We start from the raw sequence: 21729 nt of genomic DNA, 5'->3' as shown, positions 1-21729 counted from the left end.
AGAAGACCTTTTTTTTTTTTTTTTTTTTTTGACAGGCAGAGTGGACAGTGAGAGAGAGAGACAGAGAGAAAGGTCTTCCTTTGCCGTTGGTTCACCCTCCAATGGCCGCTGCGGCTGGTGCGCTGCAGCCGGCGCACCGCACTGATCCGATGGCAGGAGCCAGGTACTTATCCTGGTCTCCCATGGGGTGCAGGGCCCAAGGACTTGGGCCATCCTCCACTGCACTCCCTGGCCACAGCAGAGAGCTGGCATGGAAGGGGGGGCAACCGGGACAGAATCCGGCACCCCAACCGGGACTAGAACCCGGGGTGCTGGCGCCGCAAGGCGGAGGATTAGCCTAGTGAGCCGCGGCACCGGCCAGAAGACCTCTCTTTCTTTGCCTCTGCCTCTCAGTAACTCTGCCTTTCAACTAAATTTAAAAATCTTTAAAAAAAAAATAAAAAGGAAGGAAATTCTGACACACATCACAGGATGGATTAACCTTGGACAGTATGCTGAGTGAAATAAGTCCACTGTAGAAACACAACTGCTGTATAATTCACTTATATGAGGTACTTAAAAGAGTTAGAATTCACAGACATAGAAAGCAGAAAGATGGTTGCCAGGGGTTAGGGGAAGGAGAAAAAGAGAAGTTATTTTTGAATGGGTAGTTGCAGTTTTATAAGATGAATGAAGGATTGTGGCTATGGTTACATAACATGATGAAAACATTTATATTGCTAAACTATACTCACACCCTTAACAATGTTTAAAATAGTAAATTTTATGTTATGTGTATTTTAACACAATAAACTGGAGAAAAAAAGGCAAAGTGAACCAAACCAAAACATCTTTCTCAAGTTCACAAATTGTGTGTGTGTGTGTGTGTGTGTGTGTGTATAAATGGTCTGAACAATTCCACTTGTAGGCACTTACTACATAAGTTAAGATCACAAGTGTGCAGGAAGTTACATGTACACAGGTATCCAGGTTAGTATTTTGTACTAACAAAAGACTAGAAGGAAAGGGGACCAACTAAGTAAATTACAACTTATCTACTCCAAAGAACACTGTATAGCCATCTGGTAAAACACTGAGGCGAAGACAAAACAGGTACAGAAGGTAAGCATGTATTTTCAGAATAACCTCCAGAGGCATTAAAGATGCATAGACACCAGGCTCCATCCCCTTACAAACTTGATTTAACAGGTCCTGTAAAGGGTGCAGGTATTATAGTTTTATAAAGTGCCATACAGGTAATTCAAGTTTTATAATCATTACTCTAAGAGACCAAGGACCTAAAACTTTCATTTGTATTCATGGTTTATGCTTGAGAATCTATGTGCCAGCTCTGCATAGTCTGCTTACTGCACCTGGAGCTAACACTTAGGACATCTGGAGAAGCATCGAGGCCTTTATCAGCACTTGGAGCTGCCTGGACCTGAGGAGCGATTAAGATACCAACACATTTTTAAATGTGATTGGGCTCATTACCAATAGCACAAAGCAAGTGAGTCTAATCTTTAAATTGGTATCAGGGCCCTAAAAAAAAAAAAAAAAAACCATCTTCAAAAAAAAAAAAAAGCTGACTGTAAAACAAACATATTAAGCAATTATCAACCGTCTATCAATTATAAAACACGAGTCATGTTCCTTTAGGAACAGATAGTTAAGACAAAATAACACAGGTTTAATCAAGAAGTCAGCCCTGCATGATAAAAAGAACCATGTCAGGAAACTGCATCAACATGGCAAACAGAACCCACTTATTCATCTCCCTTCCTCCCCCAAACCTCAAGAAATGGCAGAAAGTGAAATGAGCACTGAGTGGGGTAAACGGAAAACACACACACATCTGTTCAGAGACACTGCTGCAAACCTTAGAGAATGTCCTAGAATGTTTCTATGAGACAAAGGTAGGTTGCTTTCAAAGAAACCAAAATAAGTCAGGTAGGACACCTTTCACTGGCAGCACTGGAAACTAGAAGACAATGAAATCACATCTTCAAAACTATGTCTGGAGAGCTGCCCTAGAAGTATCACCACGAGGTACACAGCAAGGCCCAGGGGAGCACTGTCACACAGTATTAATATTAGTAACCACAATCAGGAACAATTTATGCGTTGAAATTATTCATTCATCACTTTATTTACTGAATACTTACCATATACCAAGCACTGCTCTAGGAACTAGAGACAGCAGTAAATAAAGCAGACAAGGACTCTGCCCCTAGGGATCTAGTATTTAAAAGTGTTATAGGACACTGTGCATTTTTCCAAAAAATAAGAGAAGACTAGCATACACTGATATGGAAGGCTATCCAAGACACATTGGCAAGTGAAAATTAAAACTATAGTACAGGGGCCTGCGTTGTGGCACAGCAGGTAAAGCTGCTAGAGGTGCCACAGAGGTGCCAGTTCAAGTCCCAGCTGTTCCACTTCCAATCTAGCTTCCTGCCAATGCACCTGGGAAAATCAGCACCTGGGAAAGCAGCAGAGGATGGCCCAAGAGCCCAGGCCCCTGTAGTAAGCTCCTGGCTCCTGACTTTGGACTGACTCAGCCCCAGTTATTGCAGCCATTTGAGAAGTGAACTAGAGAATGAAAGATCTCTGTCTCTCCCTCTCTCTGTGTAACTCTTTCAAATAAAGAAATAAATCTTTAAAATAAATATAGTACAATTCTATTAATTTTTTTTAAAAAGGACATATGTACATGAGTATAAATATAAAGAAAACAACTTAAGCCATATTCCAAGTGTTCTCAGCTCTGGGGAGGGGGCGGGAAGGGTGTTAGAGACGGTCTTATTTTTCCCTACATTCTCTGGCATCCTTGATCCTTCTACAAAGAGAATATATTCACGCACAACTTCTGTACTTTTAAAAAGAGAGAAAGCCACGGTAACATTTAAATAGACAAATATTCTTAGGTAGAACAATTAGCATTTAAATTATTAATAAGGCATTCATTGGCACCCATGAGGCATTCAATATATATTAATCACATTTAATTGGCATTTCTAAAGTTAAAACAAGGAAGCCTCTTCATGAAAGAACTAAGGTAGCACATAAAACATAAATCTCTGCAATTATTTTTTTAATTTTAAGATTTATTTATTTATTTGAAAGTCAGAGTTACACAGAGAGAGAAGAAGAGGCAGAGGCAGAGGCGCGGGGCGGGGGGAATCTTCCATCCACTGGTTCATTCCTCAAATGGCCTCAACAGTCGGAGCTGGGCCGATCTGAAGCCAGGAGCTTCTTCCAGGTCTCCCACACAGGTGCAGGGGCCCAAGGATTTGGGCTTTCTTCTACTGATTTCCCAGGCCATAGCAAGGAGGTAGATCAGAAGTGGAGCAGCCAGGACTTGAACCAGCGCCCATATGGGATGCTGGCACTGCAGGCGGTGGCTTTACCTGCTACGCCACAGTGTCAGTCCCTGTAGTTATTTATTTTCTAAAAAAGATTTACTTTCTTTTTGAAAGTCAAGAGTTACAGATAGAGGGAAAGACAGAGAGATCTTCCATCTACTAATTCACTCCCCAGATGGCTGCAATGGCTGGCAGTGAGCCAGGCCGAAGCCAGGAGCTTCATCTGGGTATCCCATATGGATAGCAGGTGCCCAAACACCTGGGCCATCTTCTGCTGCTTTTCCCAGGCCATTAAGCAAGGAGTTGGAAGAGAAGTGCAGCAGCAGGGACATGAACAGGTGCCCATTTGGGATGCTAGTGTCATAGGCGGCAACTTTACCTGTTATGCCACAATGCCGGCTCCTCTACAGTTCTTTTTAAAGAATTTTTTTTTTTTTTTTTTTTTTTTTTTGACAGACAGAGTGGACAGTGAGAGAGAGAGACAGAGAGAGAAAGGTCTTCCCTTGCCGTTGGTTCACCCTCCAATGGCCGCCGCGGCCAGCGCGCTGCGGCCGGCACACTGCGCTGATCCGATGGCAGGAGCCAGGAGCCAGGTGCTTTTCCTGGTTTCCCATGGGGTGCAGGGCCCAAGCACCTGGGCCATCCTCCACTGCACTCCCTGGCCACAGCAGAGGGCTGGCCTGGAAGAGGGGCAACCGGGACAGAATCCGGCGCCCCAACCGGGACTAGAACCCGGTGTGCCGGCGCCGCTAGGCGGAGGATTAGCCTAGTGAGCCGCGGCGCCGGCCTCTTTTTAAAGAATTTTCACATACACTACCTCATTTCATTATATCACCTCTCATTTTATACTTACACAAACCTGAAGGTTTTCATAAGTTATTAAGGGTAGATGGAGGATAGGTACCCTTAAATAAAGGTTTGAACTCTGAGTAAAACTTTTTTTAAAGATTTTTTTAAAAAAGATTTACTTATTTATCTGAAAGTCAGAGTTAGAGAGAGAGGGACACACACACACACACACACACACACACACACACAGAATCTTCCAATCGCTGGTTTACTTCCCAGATGCCTACAACAGCTTCCTCCAGGTTTCCCACATGGGTGGCAGGGGCCTAAGCACTTGGCCATCTTCTGCTGCCTTTCCCAGGCCATTAGCAGGGAGCTGGATCAGAAGTGGTGCAGCTGGACATGAACCAGCGCCTGAATGGGATGACAGCATTGTAAGTGGTAGCTTTATTCACTGTACCACAACACTGGCTCCAAGATTTATTTCTTTGAAAGGCAGACTGAAAGAAGCACACTGACAGAGAACAACATGTGCTCACTCCCTGTATGCCCACAAAAGCCAGGGCTGGGCTGGGCCAAAACCAGAAACCAGGAATTCTTCTGGGTCTCCAACACGGGTGGCAGGAAAGCAAATACTTGGTCCATCACCTGCTGCCTCCCAAGCACATGAACAGAAAGCTGGATCAGAATGAGAGGTAGGATACAATTCCAGGCCCTCTCAATACAGGATGCGGGAATCCCAGGTGGCAGTTTATTCTGGGCCACAGTGCCATCCCAAATCTAATTAAAACTTTTTGACTCATCAAAATGGATTTCAGAAGTTGTAAACTCTCAGGTAAAAGTGAAAATGAGCTCTGACAGAATCATTAATATCCCAGTGAAGCTACCAGCCTCATTTAAATGTCACCTTCCTTTATGTACAGCCCTAAGCTTTTACTGTATTTTATATTTTAAATTTTTATTTAAGAGGGAGGGAGAGAGAGAGGGAGACCTCTCGTTCACTGGTTCAATCCCCAAATGCTTGCAACATCCAGGGCTGGGACTGGCCAAAGCCAAACTTAACCTCCCACATGGGTGGCAGGGAACCAGCTGCCTTCCAGGGTACACAGCAGCAGGAAGCTGGAATTGGGAACAGAGCCAGAACTTGAACCCAGGCACTCTCATGGAACGTGGGCACCTCATCAGCATCTTAAACACTAGGTCAAACATTTTACAGTTTGATTTGCTTTCATAATAAAACTGAATTCAAATGACAGACTAATTCAAAAGAAGAATCTTGTTCATCTTTCAACATTTGCCAAAAAATAGATTTCATGACTGAAGCTGTTGCAAAACCTATCTTTCTACTAATTATTAGGAAAGGATCATCATGCAACGAATTAAAAGTTAATTAAGAGAACAGTCATTTAGTCTAGTGGTTAAGTTACCCACATCCCACATTGGAGTTTCTGGGTTTGATTCAAGTAACTGGGTTCCAGTCTCTCACGTGGGAGACCTGGATTGTGTTCCCAGATCCTGCCTCTGGCCCTGGCCCAGGCCCTGCTGTTCTGGGCCCTGGGTGACTAAAGCTGGAGCTCTGTCTGTCTTTCTGCCTTTCAAATTAAAACAAAAAAAATAATTAAGTGAATTAATCCAACAGGGAAAACTAGAGCAATGACTAGGAAATTTCAGAGAAAGAATATTATAAACACACAAATAAGAACATTAATTTTATCCCAGTCTTAAGATTATGTAAAAACATTTTTAAAGTACAGTGTTTTATAAAATAAATTCTTTTTAAAGTACAGTGTTTTATAAAATAAATTCTTTTTCTTAAGGGAAGGTGTTAATTGGGAGAAACCCGACAGACTGGAGGCAAGGGGAGAAGAAAGAAAAAGAGAAACTCTCTCTATATATCTCTCTGTAACTCTTTGAAATAAATACATCTTTTTTTTTTTTTTTTTTTTTTTTTTTTTTTTGACAGGCAGAGTGGACAGTGAGAAAGAGAGACAGAGAGAAAGGTCTTCCTTTTGCCGTTGGTTCACCCTCCAATGGCCGCCGCGGCCGGCGCGCTGCGGCCGGCGCACCGCGCTGATCCGATGGCAGGAGCCAGGAGCCAGGTGCTTTTCCTGGTCTCCCATGGGGTGCAGGGCCCAAGCACCTGGGCCATCCTCCACTGCACTCCCTGGCCACAGCAGAGAGCTGGCCTGGAAGAGGGGCAACCGGGACAGAATCCGGCGCCCCGACCGGGACTAGAACCCGGTGTGCCGGCGCCGCTAGGCGGAGGATTAGCCTAGTGAGCCGCGGCGCCGGCCAATAAATACATCTTTTAAAAATTATTTTTATTGGAAATTATTAAGGTGTGGAACTGGGTTAATTTTGGTCTTGATACAATGGCCTTTGACCACCTCTTATAATAACAGTTTTGACAAGAAAACAGGAAAAGATGGCTAGAAAGAGGATTTATTTTAGAATAAGCTCTTCTTAGGTACTCCAGGAATTTTAGAAGTTACCTAGTTGCTGGCATTGTGGAGTAGTGGGTAAAGCTGCTGCCTACAATGCCAGCATCCCATACGGGCACTGGTTTGAGTCCTGGCTGCTCCACTTCCGATCCAGCTCCCTGCTAATGGCCTGGGAAAAGCAGCAGCAGATGGCCCAAGTTTTGGGGCCCTGCCACCCCCATGGGAGACCCAGAAGAAGCTCCAGGCTGCTGGCTTCAAATTGGCTCAGCTCCGGCCATTCTAGTCATCTGGGGAGGGAACCAGTGAGTGGAAGATCTCTCTCTTCTCTCTCTGTAAGTCTGACTGTCAAATAAGTAAATAAATCTTAAAAAGTTGCCTAACTGTAAATAATCAATATTACAATTATTACTACCTCTTCACTAAAATAAATTTTCTAAGGATGTCTTTTGGCAAAAATTACTTTTTATGAAAATTAGTAGTTTTATTAGTAAAAAAAGTCTACAATTCAGAACTGTTTCTTATTCAGATTTGTTTGAATTAGTAACCTTTTATTCTGCATTTTATTTATAACAACCAGTCAATCTAGAATATGCAGCATCTTTCATCTTATCCCTGCAGAAACTAATAAACTTGTATCTCAACACTAGCAAATGCCAAGTGGCCACCCTTAAATTTCATAGCTTCTTAAACTGACCTTTGAAAGTTCTTCTCATTCCTCTGAAATTAAGGGCAGCACGACCTTAATCAAATTCTACAAAAATAAGAAATAATTTTATTGAAATTGTATAAATGGAAGTCAGAGGTTGGCCTCAGTTTATGAAGTGCATGTATGTGTGTCCCCTTAACCTACTGCTTACAACAGATTAGAGAAGAAATTTAGGGTATGAATTTTCTCTACCTGAAGCAGAAATTCCTTTTGAGATAAAAATGACCAAACGTCACTTGAATTTGAGTTGACCACAAACATGGAGCCAAGTACAAATGACATGAACATCAGGTATCATGACTGGATCTTCCAGTTATTTCAGATCCATTCAGTTCACCTGATTAGAGCTTTTGAAAGGAAGCAAAACAACACTAATGATGGCTTTTTATAGTACAAAAGGACATCATAATCAACAGTTTCATTGTTGAGAATGTTCTAAAGTTCTATATCAATTTTAAATAGTAAGTTACAAATTAAATTTATTCATCAATCACTACTAAAAAAGATATAAACATCAACAGCAATGGGAAGTCTAAAACCATGTCTTCATGAAGCTAAGGATGAGTCCCGCTGGGAAGACAGCATTTAAACACCTTTGGAAAATGAAGATTTTTTAAAAAATACAAATAAGGAAATGTTAGTAACATTTCTTTTTGGAGGGTGAGACTTGTCCTATATACCTTTCTTTTCCCTAAAGTATCTATGCATTAGCTATTCCATAGATAATACAAAAGAATTAAAAGCTGTTTGGTAGGTTATTAATCACAAATCAGTATGTATCATCTGAAGCTTAAAGAGAATTCAACCACATAGAAAAAGGGAGGGAAATAATAACCACACTACCTCCTACTTGCAAATCTAAAGGATAAATACAAGTTCTAAACAGTGTGTAAAAACGCTTTCATTTTACAATTAGAAAAACCTTAACTGTATATAGTCTACAAAAACTCAGAAACTAAGATACTGAAAAAGATGCATGAGGGTACAAAAAAACTCATGGAAAATGGAATTAAAAGATGAGTTTAGGGGTGGGTGTTTGCACAGTGGTTAAGACATCACTTAGGACACCCCAGTATGGGTTCAAGGGCTGGCTCTGCTTCTGATTCCAGCTTCCATTTTATACACACCTTAGGAGGCAGCAGGTGAAGGCTCAAGCTACTTGAATCTCTGCTATCCATGTGGGAGATCTATATTGAGTAAGAGGGTCCTGGCTTTGGCTTGGCTCAGCCCTGGCTGTTGCAGGCACTGGGGGAATAACAAGGGGATGGAAGATCTCTCTCTATTCCTCTTTCAAATAAAATGAAAATAAATAAAAGAGGAATTTAGGGATGCGTGTTGGGTCTAGCAGTTATGACACCTGTCTGTAATCAGATGGACTGCCTGAGTCCCATACTCGTTCCAGCTTCTGACTCCAGCTTCCTGCTAGCACAGACCTAGGAGGCAGTGATAATATCTCAGGTAGCTGGCTTTCTGTCACCAAAGTAGGAGACCTGAACTGCATTCTTGGATCCTGGTTTTAACCCAACCCAGCCCCAGCCATTGCAGGCATGTACAGAATAAATTAGAGGGTGGGAGCACTTTCTGTCGGTCTCTCTCAAAAAAAATTTTTTTTAGTTTATTTTTGATACAAAATATTTTGAAACCCATGCTACAAGGAGTCTTCAAAAAGTGCATGAAAATGTATACTATGAAAAAACTATGCATGGATTTCAAAAATTTTTTGTACCAGAATAAACTTAAATTTTTAGTTACATTTTTTCTCTGAGCATTTGGAATAACACTTATATAGAATATATTTTCAAATCAGTCAATAATACTAAAAGAGAAATAATTAGTATTTCATATAGTTTATGAGTTTAAGGTATTTTCATATATAGTATTTGATTTCATTCTCACAAAAATCTGGTGAAATAGTTATTTCCCCTTTACAGGCCAGAAACAACAAAAAAGAAAAATAAATGTAATGTAGAACCACACATGACTATGAATTCTGTGATCTTCCTATCATTCATAATTGGTATATTAAGCCATTTATTTATTTATTTTTTAGCTAGTTATTTTAAGATTTACTTATTTTGGGGCCGGCTCCATGGTGCAGTAGGTTAATCCTCCACCTGCAGTGCTGGCATCCCATATGGGCAATGGTTCTAGTCCCAGTTGCTCCTCTTCCAGTCCAGCTCTCTGCTATGGCCTGGGAAAGCAGTAGAGGATGGCCCAAGCCCTTGGGCCCTGCACCCGCATGGGAGACCTGGAAGAAGCACCTGGCTCCTGGCTTTGGATCTGTGCGGCTCCAGCCATTGTGGCCATTTGGGGAGTGAACCAATGGAAGGAAGACCTTTCTCTCTGTCTCTCCCTCTCACTGTCTATAACTCTACCTCTCAAATAAATAAATAAAAATCTTTAAGAAAAAAAAGATTTATTTATTTTATACTTATTTTATTTTAAAGGCAGAGTGACAGAGAAAGGGAAAGACAAATCTTCCATCAGCTGCTTCACTCCCCAAATGCTTACAACAACTATGCCTGGGGCCAGGCCAGAGCCAGGAGCCCAGTGCTCCATCTGGGACTCCCATATGAGTGACAGGAACCCGAGCTCTTGGACCATCATCTGCTGCCTTTCAAGTGCATTAGCAGGAAACTGGGTTGGAAGCACAGAGAAACTGGGACTTGAACTAGCACTCTGATATGGGATGCAGGTGTCCTAAGAGACGTCTAGCTTAACTTGCTGTGCCACAACACCTGCCCCACAATACTCTTCTTCTTCTTCTTCTTCTTTTTTTTTTTTTTTTTTTTTTGACAGGCAGAGTGGACAGTGAGAGAGAGAGTTTCAGAAAGAAAGGTCTTCCTTTTTGCCGTTGGTTCACCCTCCAATGGCTGCCGCCGCGGCCGGTGCACTGCGGCCGGTGCACCGCGCTGATCCGAAGGCAGGAGCCAGGTGCTTATCCTGGTCTCCCATGTGGTGCAGGGCCCAAGGACTTGGGCCATCCCCCACTGCACTTCCTGGCCACAGTAGAGAGCTGGCCTGGAAGAAGGGCTACCGGGACAGAATCTGGTGCCCCGACTGGGACTAGAACCCGGTGTGCCGGCGCCTCAAGGCGGAGGATTAGCCTAGTGAGCTGTGGCGCTGGCCCACAATACTCTTCTAAAAATTAATTTATATTATTTGAGATGCAGAGAGTGACAGCAAGAACAACACACACACACACACACACACACACACACTACCCACTGGTTCACTCCAAAAAATGCCAGGGAGCTGGGAATTCAACCCAGGTTTCCCATGTGGATGGGTGGCAGGGGCCCAAATACTTGAGCCATCACCTGTTGCCTCCAGGGTATACATTAGAAAGAAGTTGGGATTGGGAGCAGAGTCAAGACTCAAACCCACACACCTGGATACGGGATGTGGACATTCTAAGTCATGTCTTAGTCACCACGCCAAATGCCCACCCCTAAACCCACTATGCTCTTTTATTTATTTATTTTTAAATATTTATTTATTTATTTCAAGGGCAGAGAGGGGGACAGATGGAGGGATCTTCTATCCATTGGTTCACTCTCCAAATGGCCACAACAGCCAGGGTTGGACAAGGCTCCAGGAGCCAGGAGCTTCATCTGTTCTACCACATGGGTTCAGGGCCCTATCATATTTGGGCCATCTTCCAACTTTCCCAGGCAAATCAGCAGTGAGCTGGATCAGAAGTGGAGTAGCTGGGACTTGCCAAAGGTTTAACTCTTTACACCACAACACTGGCCCCAAGCTATATGTTCTTGAAGAATGCACGTTTCTTAGTGAGACAATGGTTTAAGTGATATTTAGGCAAAGAATTATGATGGTTAAGAAAAAGAGAAATAAGGCCAACGCTGTGGCTCACTAGGCTAATCCTCTGCCTGCGGTGCTGGCACTCTGGGTTCTAGTCCCAGTTGGGGCACCGGAATCTGTCCCGGTTGCTCCTCTTCCAGTCCAGCTCTCTGCTGTGGCCTGGGAAGGCAGTGGAGGATGGCCCAACTGCTTGGGCCCTGCACCCGCATGGGAGACCAGGAGGAAGCACCTGGCTCCTGGCTTTGGATCGGTGCAGTGCACCGGCCATAGCGACCATTTTGGGGTTGAACCAACAGAAGAAGATCTTTGTCTCTGTCTCTCTCTCACAAACTCTGCCTGTCAAGAAAAAAAAAAAAAGAGAAATAAGTAAAATTCTGTTAACGTTAACAGAATTTAATGTTAACACTAGTTAATGTGGATATATCAAGATGCATTCATGTGGCGAGATGAAAGATTATTATTAGGGAGCAATTTTACAACATTTATATAATTTTTCTGAAAGTCATTTTCTCTTCTTACTATGTCTTTGGCAAAGAGGAAGAATAAAAAGTAGGCCCTGAACGGATGAATAGATCCATTCTATAAAGAAGCCAGTACAGTGGGTGGTGTGGCACAGCAGGTTAAGCTCGCAGTTGGGATGCCTGCAATTCAAATTAGGAGTGCCTGGGTTTGAGTCCCAACTCCACTTCTGCTCTGGCTTCCTGCTAATGCACCTTGGAGGCAGCAGGTGATGGTTCAGGTGGTTGGATTCCCACCACCCATATGGGAGACCTGGCTGGAGTTCTGGTTTCTCGGCTTCAGCCTGGGGACTGGACCAGTAGATGAAAAGATCTCTCTCTCTGTTGCTCTGCCTTTCGAATAAATAAAAATAAACATTTAACACACACACACTCAAGAATCCAATACTATATTCTTATACCACACAAACCTTTGGCTTTTTTGAGCTAGAACAAAATCACTTTAATTATGTAGAGAGATTATGACTTACTGACACAGTTTGCTTCAGAATACTACGTAAGTTTACTTTAACTATATTTTCAAAGACTTATTTACTTAAAAGGCAGAGAGATAGTTTTTCCACCTGCTGGTTTACTCCCTAAATGGCTGCAACAGCCGGAGCTGGGTCAAGTTGAAGCCAGGAGCCAGGAACTGAGTCTCCTGTGTGGGTGGCAGAAACTCAAGTACTTGAGCCATCATGCACTACTTCCTAGGGAAGTACTACATTAGCAGGGAAGCTGTAATGGAAGGGAGTAGCCAAGACTCAATCCAGCAGTCTGATATGGGATGTGGTTATCTCAAGTGGCAGTTTAACCCTTTGAGCTACAATGCTGGCCCCTATTTAAAATTTTTTTTTTTTTTTTTTTTTTTTTTTTTTTTTTTTTGACAGGCAGAGTGGACAGTGAGAGAGAGAGACAGAGAGAAAGGTCTTCCTTTGCCGTTGGTTCACCTTCCAATGGCCGCCGCGGCCGGTGCACTGCGCTGATCCGATGGCAGGAGCCAGGAGCCAGGTGCTTTTCCTGGTCTCCCATGGGGTGCAGGGCCCAAGCACTTGGGCCATCCTCCACTGCACTCCCAGGCCACAGCAGAGAGCTGGCCTGGAAGAGGGGCAACCGGGACAGAATCCGGCGCCCCGACCGGGACTAGAACCCGGTGTGCCGGCGCCGCTAGGCGGAGGATTAGCCTAGTGAGCCGCGGCGCCGGCCTAAAAATTATTTATCAAACACCTACCATGTACTCAGTATTTAGATCTATTTGAGGCACTTTAGTGGATTCAGAAATGAATACAAAATGGAAATAATGTCTAGAATAGAGATTGACACATTTTTCCTAAAAAGGACCTATATTTTGGGCTTTGTGGGCCATGCAGTCTCTGTTGTAAACACTCAACCCATCACTGCAACATGAAAGCAGCCACGGACAATACTCACAAATAAGTTAAAAGGTGTGGTTGTAGTTTTTAAAAATTGGGGCAAGACCTGGTGGTGCAGCAGTTTAGACGTCACTCCCATGACTGCACACCATCTCTGGGTGCCTGGGTTTGAGTCCCTGCTCCTCTCTCGAGTCCAGCTTCCTGCTGATGCACACCTTGGAAAGCAGCAGGTGCTCGCTCAATAGTTGAGTCTCTGATATCCACATGAGAGAGCAGAATTGAGTTCTCTGTTCCTGGCTTGAGCCTAACCCAGCCCTGGCTGCTGTGGGCATCTGGCAAATGAGTCAGAGGATAGGATACCACTCTATTTTTTCTATCTTAAAATAAAATAAAATAAGATAAAATGAGTGGCCAGAGCTGTGGTGTAGTATGTTAAGCTGCTGCCTGCAACGTTAGCTTCCCCTATGGGCGCCAGTTCAAGTCCCAGCTGCTTCACTTGTGATCCCGCTCCCTCCAATGCACCTGGGAAAGCAGCAGAAGATGGCCCAAGTGCTTGGGCCCCTATGCCCATGTGGGAAACCCGGAAGAAGCTCCTGGCTCCTGGCTTCAGACTGGTCCTGCCTCAGTTATTGTGGCCATTTGGGGAGTGAACCAGCAGATGGAAGATCTTTCTCTCTGTCTCTCTGTCTCTCTCTCTAACTCTGCCTTTCAAATAAAAATAAACTTTTACAAAATAAAATGAATAAATGAATACATACACACATAAATATTTTGAACAAAAACATTCTATAAATAACCACTGGCTGAATTTGGTCCTCAGGCCCTAGTTTGCTGACTCATGGACTAGACCCTTTGATAGGATGCAACCAAATGACTACAACACACTCAACCTAACTGTTCAGGATCTTATTATCTCCCGCCTGAACTGTTATAAAAGCTCCCCTCTCTAGTCTTGTGTCACCAACTCCACTCCTAAATACTGCAATCGACAAAGCTGCCAGGGTGATCTTATGTTTTAACTGTCACTGCTATTCTCCAAACTCTTCAATGGCTTAGCACCACTCACAGGAAAAAAGTCCATACTTCTTAGCAGAGCATAAAAGACCCTTTGTGCTCCAACCCCTGCTTTGTCTCCTGACTTATCCCCTCCCTCCCTCCCGCATCACTCCCTTGCTCACTCCTGTGCTGAAGCAACACTCAATTACTCCAGCACACCGGGCTATTAGTGTCTGTTCCTTGCCCACCAAGAGGCCTTCCTATCCACCGAGGATATTGCTCTGTGTGGGCTTTTCTCACCCCACAAGTTGAGCGACTGACACCCTCCCACTCCCTTACCTTACACGGACCTCCTGTTACTGCATGTGAACTGCTCAATAGCAGGCACCCATCTGCTTTTCTTCTCTGCAGTGGTAGCTCTAATTTCTAGCATGATTTCTGGCATGCAGTAGGTGCTGAAGTTTATTTTGACTCAAATTCAACCGAAGGTACTGCATACAACACATTATTATTTCAAGAAAGAAGAGAGTGCATCTTTCTTGAAAGGGAGAACCAGAAAACTTTTGAGGAAAGTGGTAGCGTATGAGCCAGGTAATGAAAAGACCAGTAAGCATAGCAGGTACAGATCCTCCCTGAAGCCAAAGAAGTAGAAGCAGAAGCAGAAGTTGAAAACAATGTCTGGTGATTGGTCAGTATTTCAGTTTGGCTGAAGTATATGGAGAATTAACTGGGAAATATGAAAAGTCAGTTAAGGTCAGAGTGAAGGAAGTTTAAACACATGCTAAAAAGTCTGTACTTTGTTTTGTAGATGATGGGGAGTTAGGCATGGGAGAATGACATAAAACAAGAAGGTTAATCAAAGAGAAGGTGGATGATGGCAGTGGGAACTGAAAGATACTGATAAGTCAGAAGTGACAAAATGATGCAAATGACTTGACATTGAACATTATGTAGAGTGCCAGGAATCAAAAATTATCCTGAAGTTTTAAGCCTTGGAAATTGAGATATACAGGGGCATAGGAACCGGAAGAAAAGTAGTAAAAAAAGAATAAATTTGGCTTTGGAATTACTAGGGGCATTTAGTATGAATCTGAAAAGTGAGAGACAGATAATTTCAGGAGATGAGATATCTGGAAGGCATCTATCTACAGCTGACAGCTAAAATCTAAGCTGGGGCCAGCTTTGTGGCACAGCAAATAAAGCTGCCATCTATGACACCGGCATTCCATATGGGAGCAAATCAGTGTCCTGGCTGCTCTACTTCTGATCCAACTCCCTGCTAATGGCCTGGGAAAAGCAGAAGATGGTCCAAGTATTTGGGCTCCTGCACCCACATGAAACTCTTGGTTTCTGGCTTTGGCTTGGGCTAGCCCTGGCTGTTGTGGACATTTGGGGAGTGAACCAGTCAGTGAATGGAAGATCTTTCTCTCCCAGTAACTTTAATAAATAAATCTTTAAAAATAAACAAATCTAAAGTAGAGAGCAGACAGTAAAGGATCAAGAGTCCTTTATTGATCAAAAGGCGAGTATCCTTGTACATATGTCTACCATAGTACCAAAAGCATTTTTGTAGTAATTTGTAAACATATCTGCTTCTTGAACTCCTTGAGAGTTCAAAATTTATTGTCTTTGATTCTCTAGTCTATTACCTTGAAAAAAGCTGTATTCAGTGTATTCGTTTATATTTATAGTTCACAGAAAAGCCAATTTTCTATGAGTTGTTACAATTTAATACGATGCATAAGATATAAAAGTCTCCTCAAAATATTCACTTAGGCGCCGGTGTTGTGGCACAGTGGGTTAAGTCACCACCTGCAATGCCAGCATGCCATATGAGTACCAGTTCGAGTCTTGGCTGCTCCACTTCTGATCCAGTTCCCTGTGAATGTGCCTGGAAAAGCAGCGGATGATGAAACAAGTATTTGGGTTCCTGCACGCATGTGGGAGACCAGGATGGAGTTCTGACTTCAGCCTGGCCCAGCCCAGCCCAGCTCTGCATTGTGGCCATTTGAGGAGTGAATCAGCAGATGGAAGATAGCTCTGTCTCTCCTTCTCTCTAACTCTGTGTTTTAAATAAACAAAATAAATCTTAAAAAAACAAAAGCAACTTCACGTCATACGTCAGTAGTCAGACGGTGGCAATCTGATGTAACCACTGAGCCAGTGGTTACTACAGGGAAGATGCTGACATTACATTTCTTCCTGTTACTCTGAAGAGTAACAGTTGGCAGTAGACAATTAATTCTTATTCCTCTTATGATCTCTCTTCTCCATCCAGATTACCATTACCCTGGCCTTTGGAAAGACAGAAAATGCTGGTGTAATATTTATAGGGCTGCCAATGCCTGATTGACTTTGCTGACCTTTATGTGTCTGTTCATAGCAGTGGACTGTGCTGCGCGCACCAGGCCCTCCAATTCAGCACCGCTGAAGTTCTTGGTCTCCACGGCCAGTTCTTTGATGTCTACGTCAGCAGACAGTAACTGATGCCCTCGCATCCTCGCCGTGTGGATGTGCAGGATCTGCAGCCGACCTTTCTCGTCTGGCAAGCCTGATACAATTAAAAATAAGACGGACATCTTCCTAGTCTTGAAAGCACCACCAGAAGAGATTATTCTAACTTCAATGCTTCTCTTAGGGGTACTCACACGTGGAACCGCCTGCTTCTCACAGTTACGTGACATCACTCCTGTTAATGAACTCTGAACACCACCCGCCATGCTCTGCTATCCACACGCCCGAGCGACAGCTCTGCTTACCAATCTCCATCTTGACCTCCAGTCTTCCAGGTCGAAGGAGAGCCTCATCTATCAGATCTGGTCTGTTGGTCATTCCTGAGCACAGAGGTTAAAAACAAAACAACAAACAGAGTTCACCAATAAGATAAAATATCCCTTTCGTATATGCAATAACAGAAAGTCCCATAACAAACTAAGAGGACATTCTTTTTTTTTTTTTTTTTTTTTTTTTTTTTGACAGGCAGAGTGGACAGTGAGAGAGAGAGACAGAGAGAAAGGTCTTCCTTTGCCGTTGGTTCACCCTCCAATGGCCGCCACGGCCGGCGCGCTGCGGCCGGCGCACCGCGCTGATCCGATGGCAGGAGCCAGGAGCCAGGTGCTTTTCCTGGTCTCCCATGGGGTGCAGGGCCCAAGCACTTGGGCCATCCTCCACTGCATTCCCTGGCCACAGCAGAGAGCTGGCCTGGAAGAGGGGCAACCGGGACAGAATCCGGCGCCCCGACCGGGACTAGAACCCAGTGTGCCAGCGCCGCTAGGCGGAGGATTAGCCTAGTGAGCCGCGGCGCCGGCCCTAAGAGGACATTCTATACAGGTCAAATAGAAAGCCAAGTTGTTCTCAAGGAAAACAGCACCTGCTCCTGGTCTGTTCTATGGAAACATCTGGAGGCTGTGCTTTAGTACTTTACTATTGTAAGTCAGTGGAACTCAGTGTACTGGAAATTCCCAATATTTACAAAGAAAAGCTAAGGTGCAGAGATGGTAGGTAACCTGTCAAAGAGACCAAGGGGCAAAGTGCACACAAACTCCAAACTCCTCTCCCTTTTTTATAGGCCAGAGGTTTTTTTTTTTTTTTTAAATACCAGTTTTATTTTTAAAGTCATCTTTAGAAAAAGCTCAGTACATAAAAAGTTAAAAGAAGTTATAATAACGGTACAGTTTTCGGGGCTCACTCTCTGGCCCTCAGTGACCCTGAAATACCTCTCAGGGCACTTGGAGGCCAAGGACTCAGTATGAAAACTACTGTGGGGCCGGTGCTGTGGCTCAGTGGGTTAACGCCCTGGGCTGAAGTGCCGGCATCTCATATGGGCACCGGTTCGAGACCTGGCTGTTTTACTTTCAATCCAGCTCTCTGCTATGGCCTGGGAAAACAGTAGAGAGTGGCCCAAGGCCTTGGGCCCCTGCACCCACGTGAGAGACCTGGAAGAAGCTCCTGGCTCCTGGCTTCGGATCAGCACAGCTCTGGCCATTGCGGTCAACTGGGGAGTGACCCATCGGATGGAAGACCTCTCTCTCTCTCTGAGTAACTGTGTAACTCTGACTTTCAAATAAACAAATAAATCTTAAAAAAAAAAAAAAAGAAAACTACTGCATTACATTGTGCTGTTGTTTCCATCTGTGGATGAGCTGCAGGCTTCAACCTACAGGTCATTAAACCCACCTTTCATTTATTTCCCTATTAAGCCTAGATATCAGAATAGTCAAGTTCAAAATCACTTGATTCTCATTTCGAAACATTGGCAAAATCGTTTAATTACAACCTACACAGAATTCAGAATTTATATATCTAATATTCTTGTGAAAAAAAAAAGTGAACATACCGATGACGAGGATGTTGTTCAGCTGCTCTACCCCATCAATTTTGGACAGTAACTGGTTGACAACGGTGTCATGAACTCCTGTACTACCAGCCATGCTTCCTCTCTGCTTGCAAATGGCATCGATTTCATCAAATATGATGATGTGCAAACCACTGTTAGCACCGAGCTATAAGGGAAGAAATTATATGAAAGGTCATTGTTAGAATGTATTATTACACAAACTAATCAAAAAAAGCAACACAAAGCTTCCAACAGGTCGGCCTCACTTCATTTTGACCAATAAATATTCTAAGCATAATCATGGTTGTTGCACTCCCAAAGGTGTTGCAATTGCATCCTCAGAATGTTGCAAACTAAAAACACATTCCAAAACCTCATATTTAACAGCCACAAACACAAGCTTATACTATAGATATACAGTACAACAGAAAGTAGACAGCCCACTAAGTAAGCAAATGTGACTTTCTACACATTTTTTCACCTATTTGAAAGAACTGTTGTGCTTCTCGGATGCATTTAAGTCAGCAAGCAGCAACTCCCTCCCGTTCCCCGAATTTCAGTGAGACTGCCCGCGAGCAGCTCTACTGCTTGTACTGCATATCACATAGCTAAAGATTACCTCTACCCAGAGGTCAGCTGGGAATTGGGCAAATGTGTGAAAGAAAGGAACATGATTCAATTCACTTATATCACATGAAAACAGACTGGTCCTCTCTAACAGTAAAGTGAGAACAGAGACACAATTCATCAAAACACAGAAAAGCAGGGTGTTTCTGTGCCGCGATTTCTGTTTCAGTTTACTGGAAACAAAGTCAACATTAAAGCATATATATTTTGAAACTTTGACACACAAATACTTTTGAATTCTAATAATTCAGTAGGTTAAATAAAATGAGCCTTCTAACAATTCATAAGTAATTAAATCTTCTATGAGGGAACAAAGGGGGAGAGGATATTTTAGAAAAAAAATTTTGAACCAAAAAAAGAACATTAGGTGTCGCTCCCCCTCTTCGTGGAGGAACGACACAGGACCCTGCGCTGTTCTTTCGTCTGCTCGGCCCTCCCCGGGTTTGCTGCTGGTTCTTCCCGGGTTGGCTACTATCCCTTCCACCTCCGTGGAAGGGCAGTTCCCCCTGGCCGCATTCCCCACTTCCGCAGGGGAGCGGCACACCGCCGGCCGGCTTTCTCGGGGGCTGCACGGGTGTTCCTTCAGCTAGATGTTCCCCTTAGATGTTCCTGGTGCATGCCGTCTCTCTCCTCCTTTATAGTCCTCCTCCGCCAATCCTAACTCGGCTGCCCACACGCCAAGTACGCTGCTCTCCAATCAGGAGCAAGTCCTACAGTTTATTAGCTGAACTGGAGGCAGCTGTGCGGAAGCTGTTTACTTCTCTCCCAGCGCCATATTGTGGGAGAGCAGATGCATAGAATAAGTCTTAATTTCAGTAACTTAGTCCAGTCCGGATTGCTCCCCACAGATCCCCCTTTCTTTTTATTTTTGGCGTTGATACGCGCCTGTCTTCGGTGTCCCGCAGCACACACTCTGCTCTACTTGCTAGAGTTGCCACAGGTTCTTACAATCAGGCAAACCGAATCCGGGTCCTCTCTTCGCCATGTTGTGAGGAGGTTTTTAGGCGCTGATGCGTGCCTGTGTTCGGTGACCTGCGGCTCACACTCTGGTCGAGCTGCCTGCTGGCGCTTACCGCCTTAATTAGGCAGACCGAATCCAAGCCTTCTAATTGCGGTATTGTGGGGAAGCCTTACTGATGTTAATTCGTGCCTGTCTTCGGTGACCTGCGGCGCATAAGCTGCTAGCCGCCCAGGTGCTCATCGCCTCACTTAATCAGGCAGACCGAATCCAAGCTTTCTCATTGCCATGTTGAGGGGAGGCCTTATTTTTCTCTATTTCTCTATCTCCGGGCATTCCTATTTCTCCCATTTTACTTCTATCTCCCAGCATTCTTATTTCTTCTCATTTTATTTCTAAACTTCTGTTTCTCTTATCCCTGCGGCTTCCCGGCGGCGCTCGCCCCGAGGCTGCTTCTCGGCACCTCGCCCCGTAGCAGCTTCTCGGCACCTCGCCCCGCGGCAGCTTCACGGCTCTGCGCGGCTTCCCGGTGCCTCGCCCCGCCGGCGGGTTCCCGGCTCTGCGCGCACGCTCCGCGGTCTCCACGCACTTCGCGCCCGCACCACGGCCTCGCGCCAGCCCCGTTCCCTATCTATTCACGCCCCGTGCTCTCTCTGCACGCGGCGGCTTCCGCGAGTAACACAGCGTAGCTTACGTGTCCGCCACTAGCATTCAATCTAAGTTCCCCGGGCTAGCCTGGCGAATTCAACCCAGCGCACGTCTCCGCCCCATGATTTGGCTTCCCGTCCTTTGCTCCCCGGGCTAATCAGACGGATCCCAATCTGGCTTACGTCTCAGCTTCTGGTTTCAACTTTTCGCCCCCTATTCCCGGGCTAACTTGGGAACCCCAAAGTGGCTTTCGTTTCCGCCTTGGCCTGCCCCCCGCGGCTTCAATTTCCCTAACACTTTTCTCTACCCGGTATGTTTCCTTAAGTTTTCTTCCAACAATATTCCTCCCTCATTTCTCCTGGCCTCTCCCCACAGTCCGAGTCTGTTTGTTCTAGCTTTCACTTTCGCTTTCGACCTTAGAGATTTCTCCCAGCTTCCCCCCGTAGTCCGTATACGAGTCTATGCCTAGGCTTTCAACAGCTTCTTCCGGCACCCTTTTCGTCCGGCTTTTCCCTAGGCTGTTTGCTAGTCTCTCTCTCCGGTAATTTCCCAGTTCTTCCCGTTTCTTCCCTCCTAAGTTTGCTATCCGTTCTAGGTTTCCTATCCGAGTCACGGCACCATTATGTCGCTCCCCCTCTTCGTGGAGGAACGACACAGGACCCTGCGCTGTTCTTTCGTCTGCTCGGCCCTCCCCGGGTTTGCTGCTGGTTCTTCCCGGGTTGGCTACTATCCCTTCCACCTCCGTGGAAGGGCAGTTCCCCCTGGCCGCATTCCCCACTTCCGCAGGGGAGCGGCACACCGCCGGCCGGCTTTCTCGGGGGCTGCACGGGTGTTCCTTCAGCTAGATGTTCCCCTTAGATGTTCCTGGTGCATGCCGTCTCTCTCCTCCTTTATAGTCCTCCTCCGCCAATCCTAACTCGGCTGCCCACACGCCAAGTACGCTGCTCTCCAATCAGGAGCAAGTCCTACAGTTTATTAGCTGAACTGGAGGCAGCTGTGCGGAAGCTGTTTACTTCTCTCCCAGCGCCATATTGTGGGAGAGCAGATGCATAGAATAAGTCTTAATTTCAGTAACTTAGTCCAGTCCGGATTGCTCCCCACAATTAGGGATTTTTTATTTTTATTTTTTTGACAGGCAGAGTGGACAGTGAGAGAGAGAGACAGAGAGAAAGGTTCCTTTTGCAGTTGGTTC

At 44.7% G+C, this 21729-nt stretch overlaps 1 protein-coding gene across 2 annotated transcripts in view; it reads right to left on the bottom strand.

Moving 5' to 3' along the window:
• Positions 1 to 21729, bottom strand: part of NSF (N-ethylmaleimide sensitive factor, vesicle fusing ATPase) — a 183369-nt gene that overhangs the window by 52071 nt on the left and 109569 nt on the right. For both annotated transcript variants that reach the window (XM_008271641.5, XM_002719197.6), the window contains exons 10-12: positions 18305 to 18470; positions 16728 to 16802; positions 16332 to 16519 (exon numbers count right to left, since the gene is read on the bottom strand). In XM_008271641.5, the coding sequence (XP_008269863.3) occupies positions 16332 to 16519; positions 16728 to 16802; positions 18305 to 18470 (429 nt within the window). The remainder of the gene's footprint in view (positions 1 to 16331; positions 16520 to 16727; positions 16803 to 18304; positions 18471 to 21729) is intronic.

This window comes from Oryctolagus cuniculus, chromosome 17 (assembly GCF_051225735.1).
Source record: "Oryctolagus cuniculus isolate XC-2025 breed Fujian yellow rabbit chromosome 17, ASM5122573v1, whole genome shotgun sequence".
Classification (NCBI taxonomy): Eukaryota; Metazoa; Chordata; class Mammalia; order Lagomorpha; family Leporidae; genus Oryctolagus; species Oryctolagus cuniculus.
The sequence above is the reverse complement of the archived record's forward strand: the minus strand, read 5'-3'. Positions and strand labels throughout refer to the sequence as shown.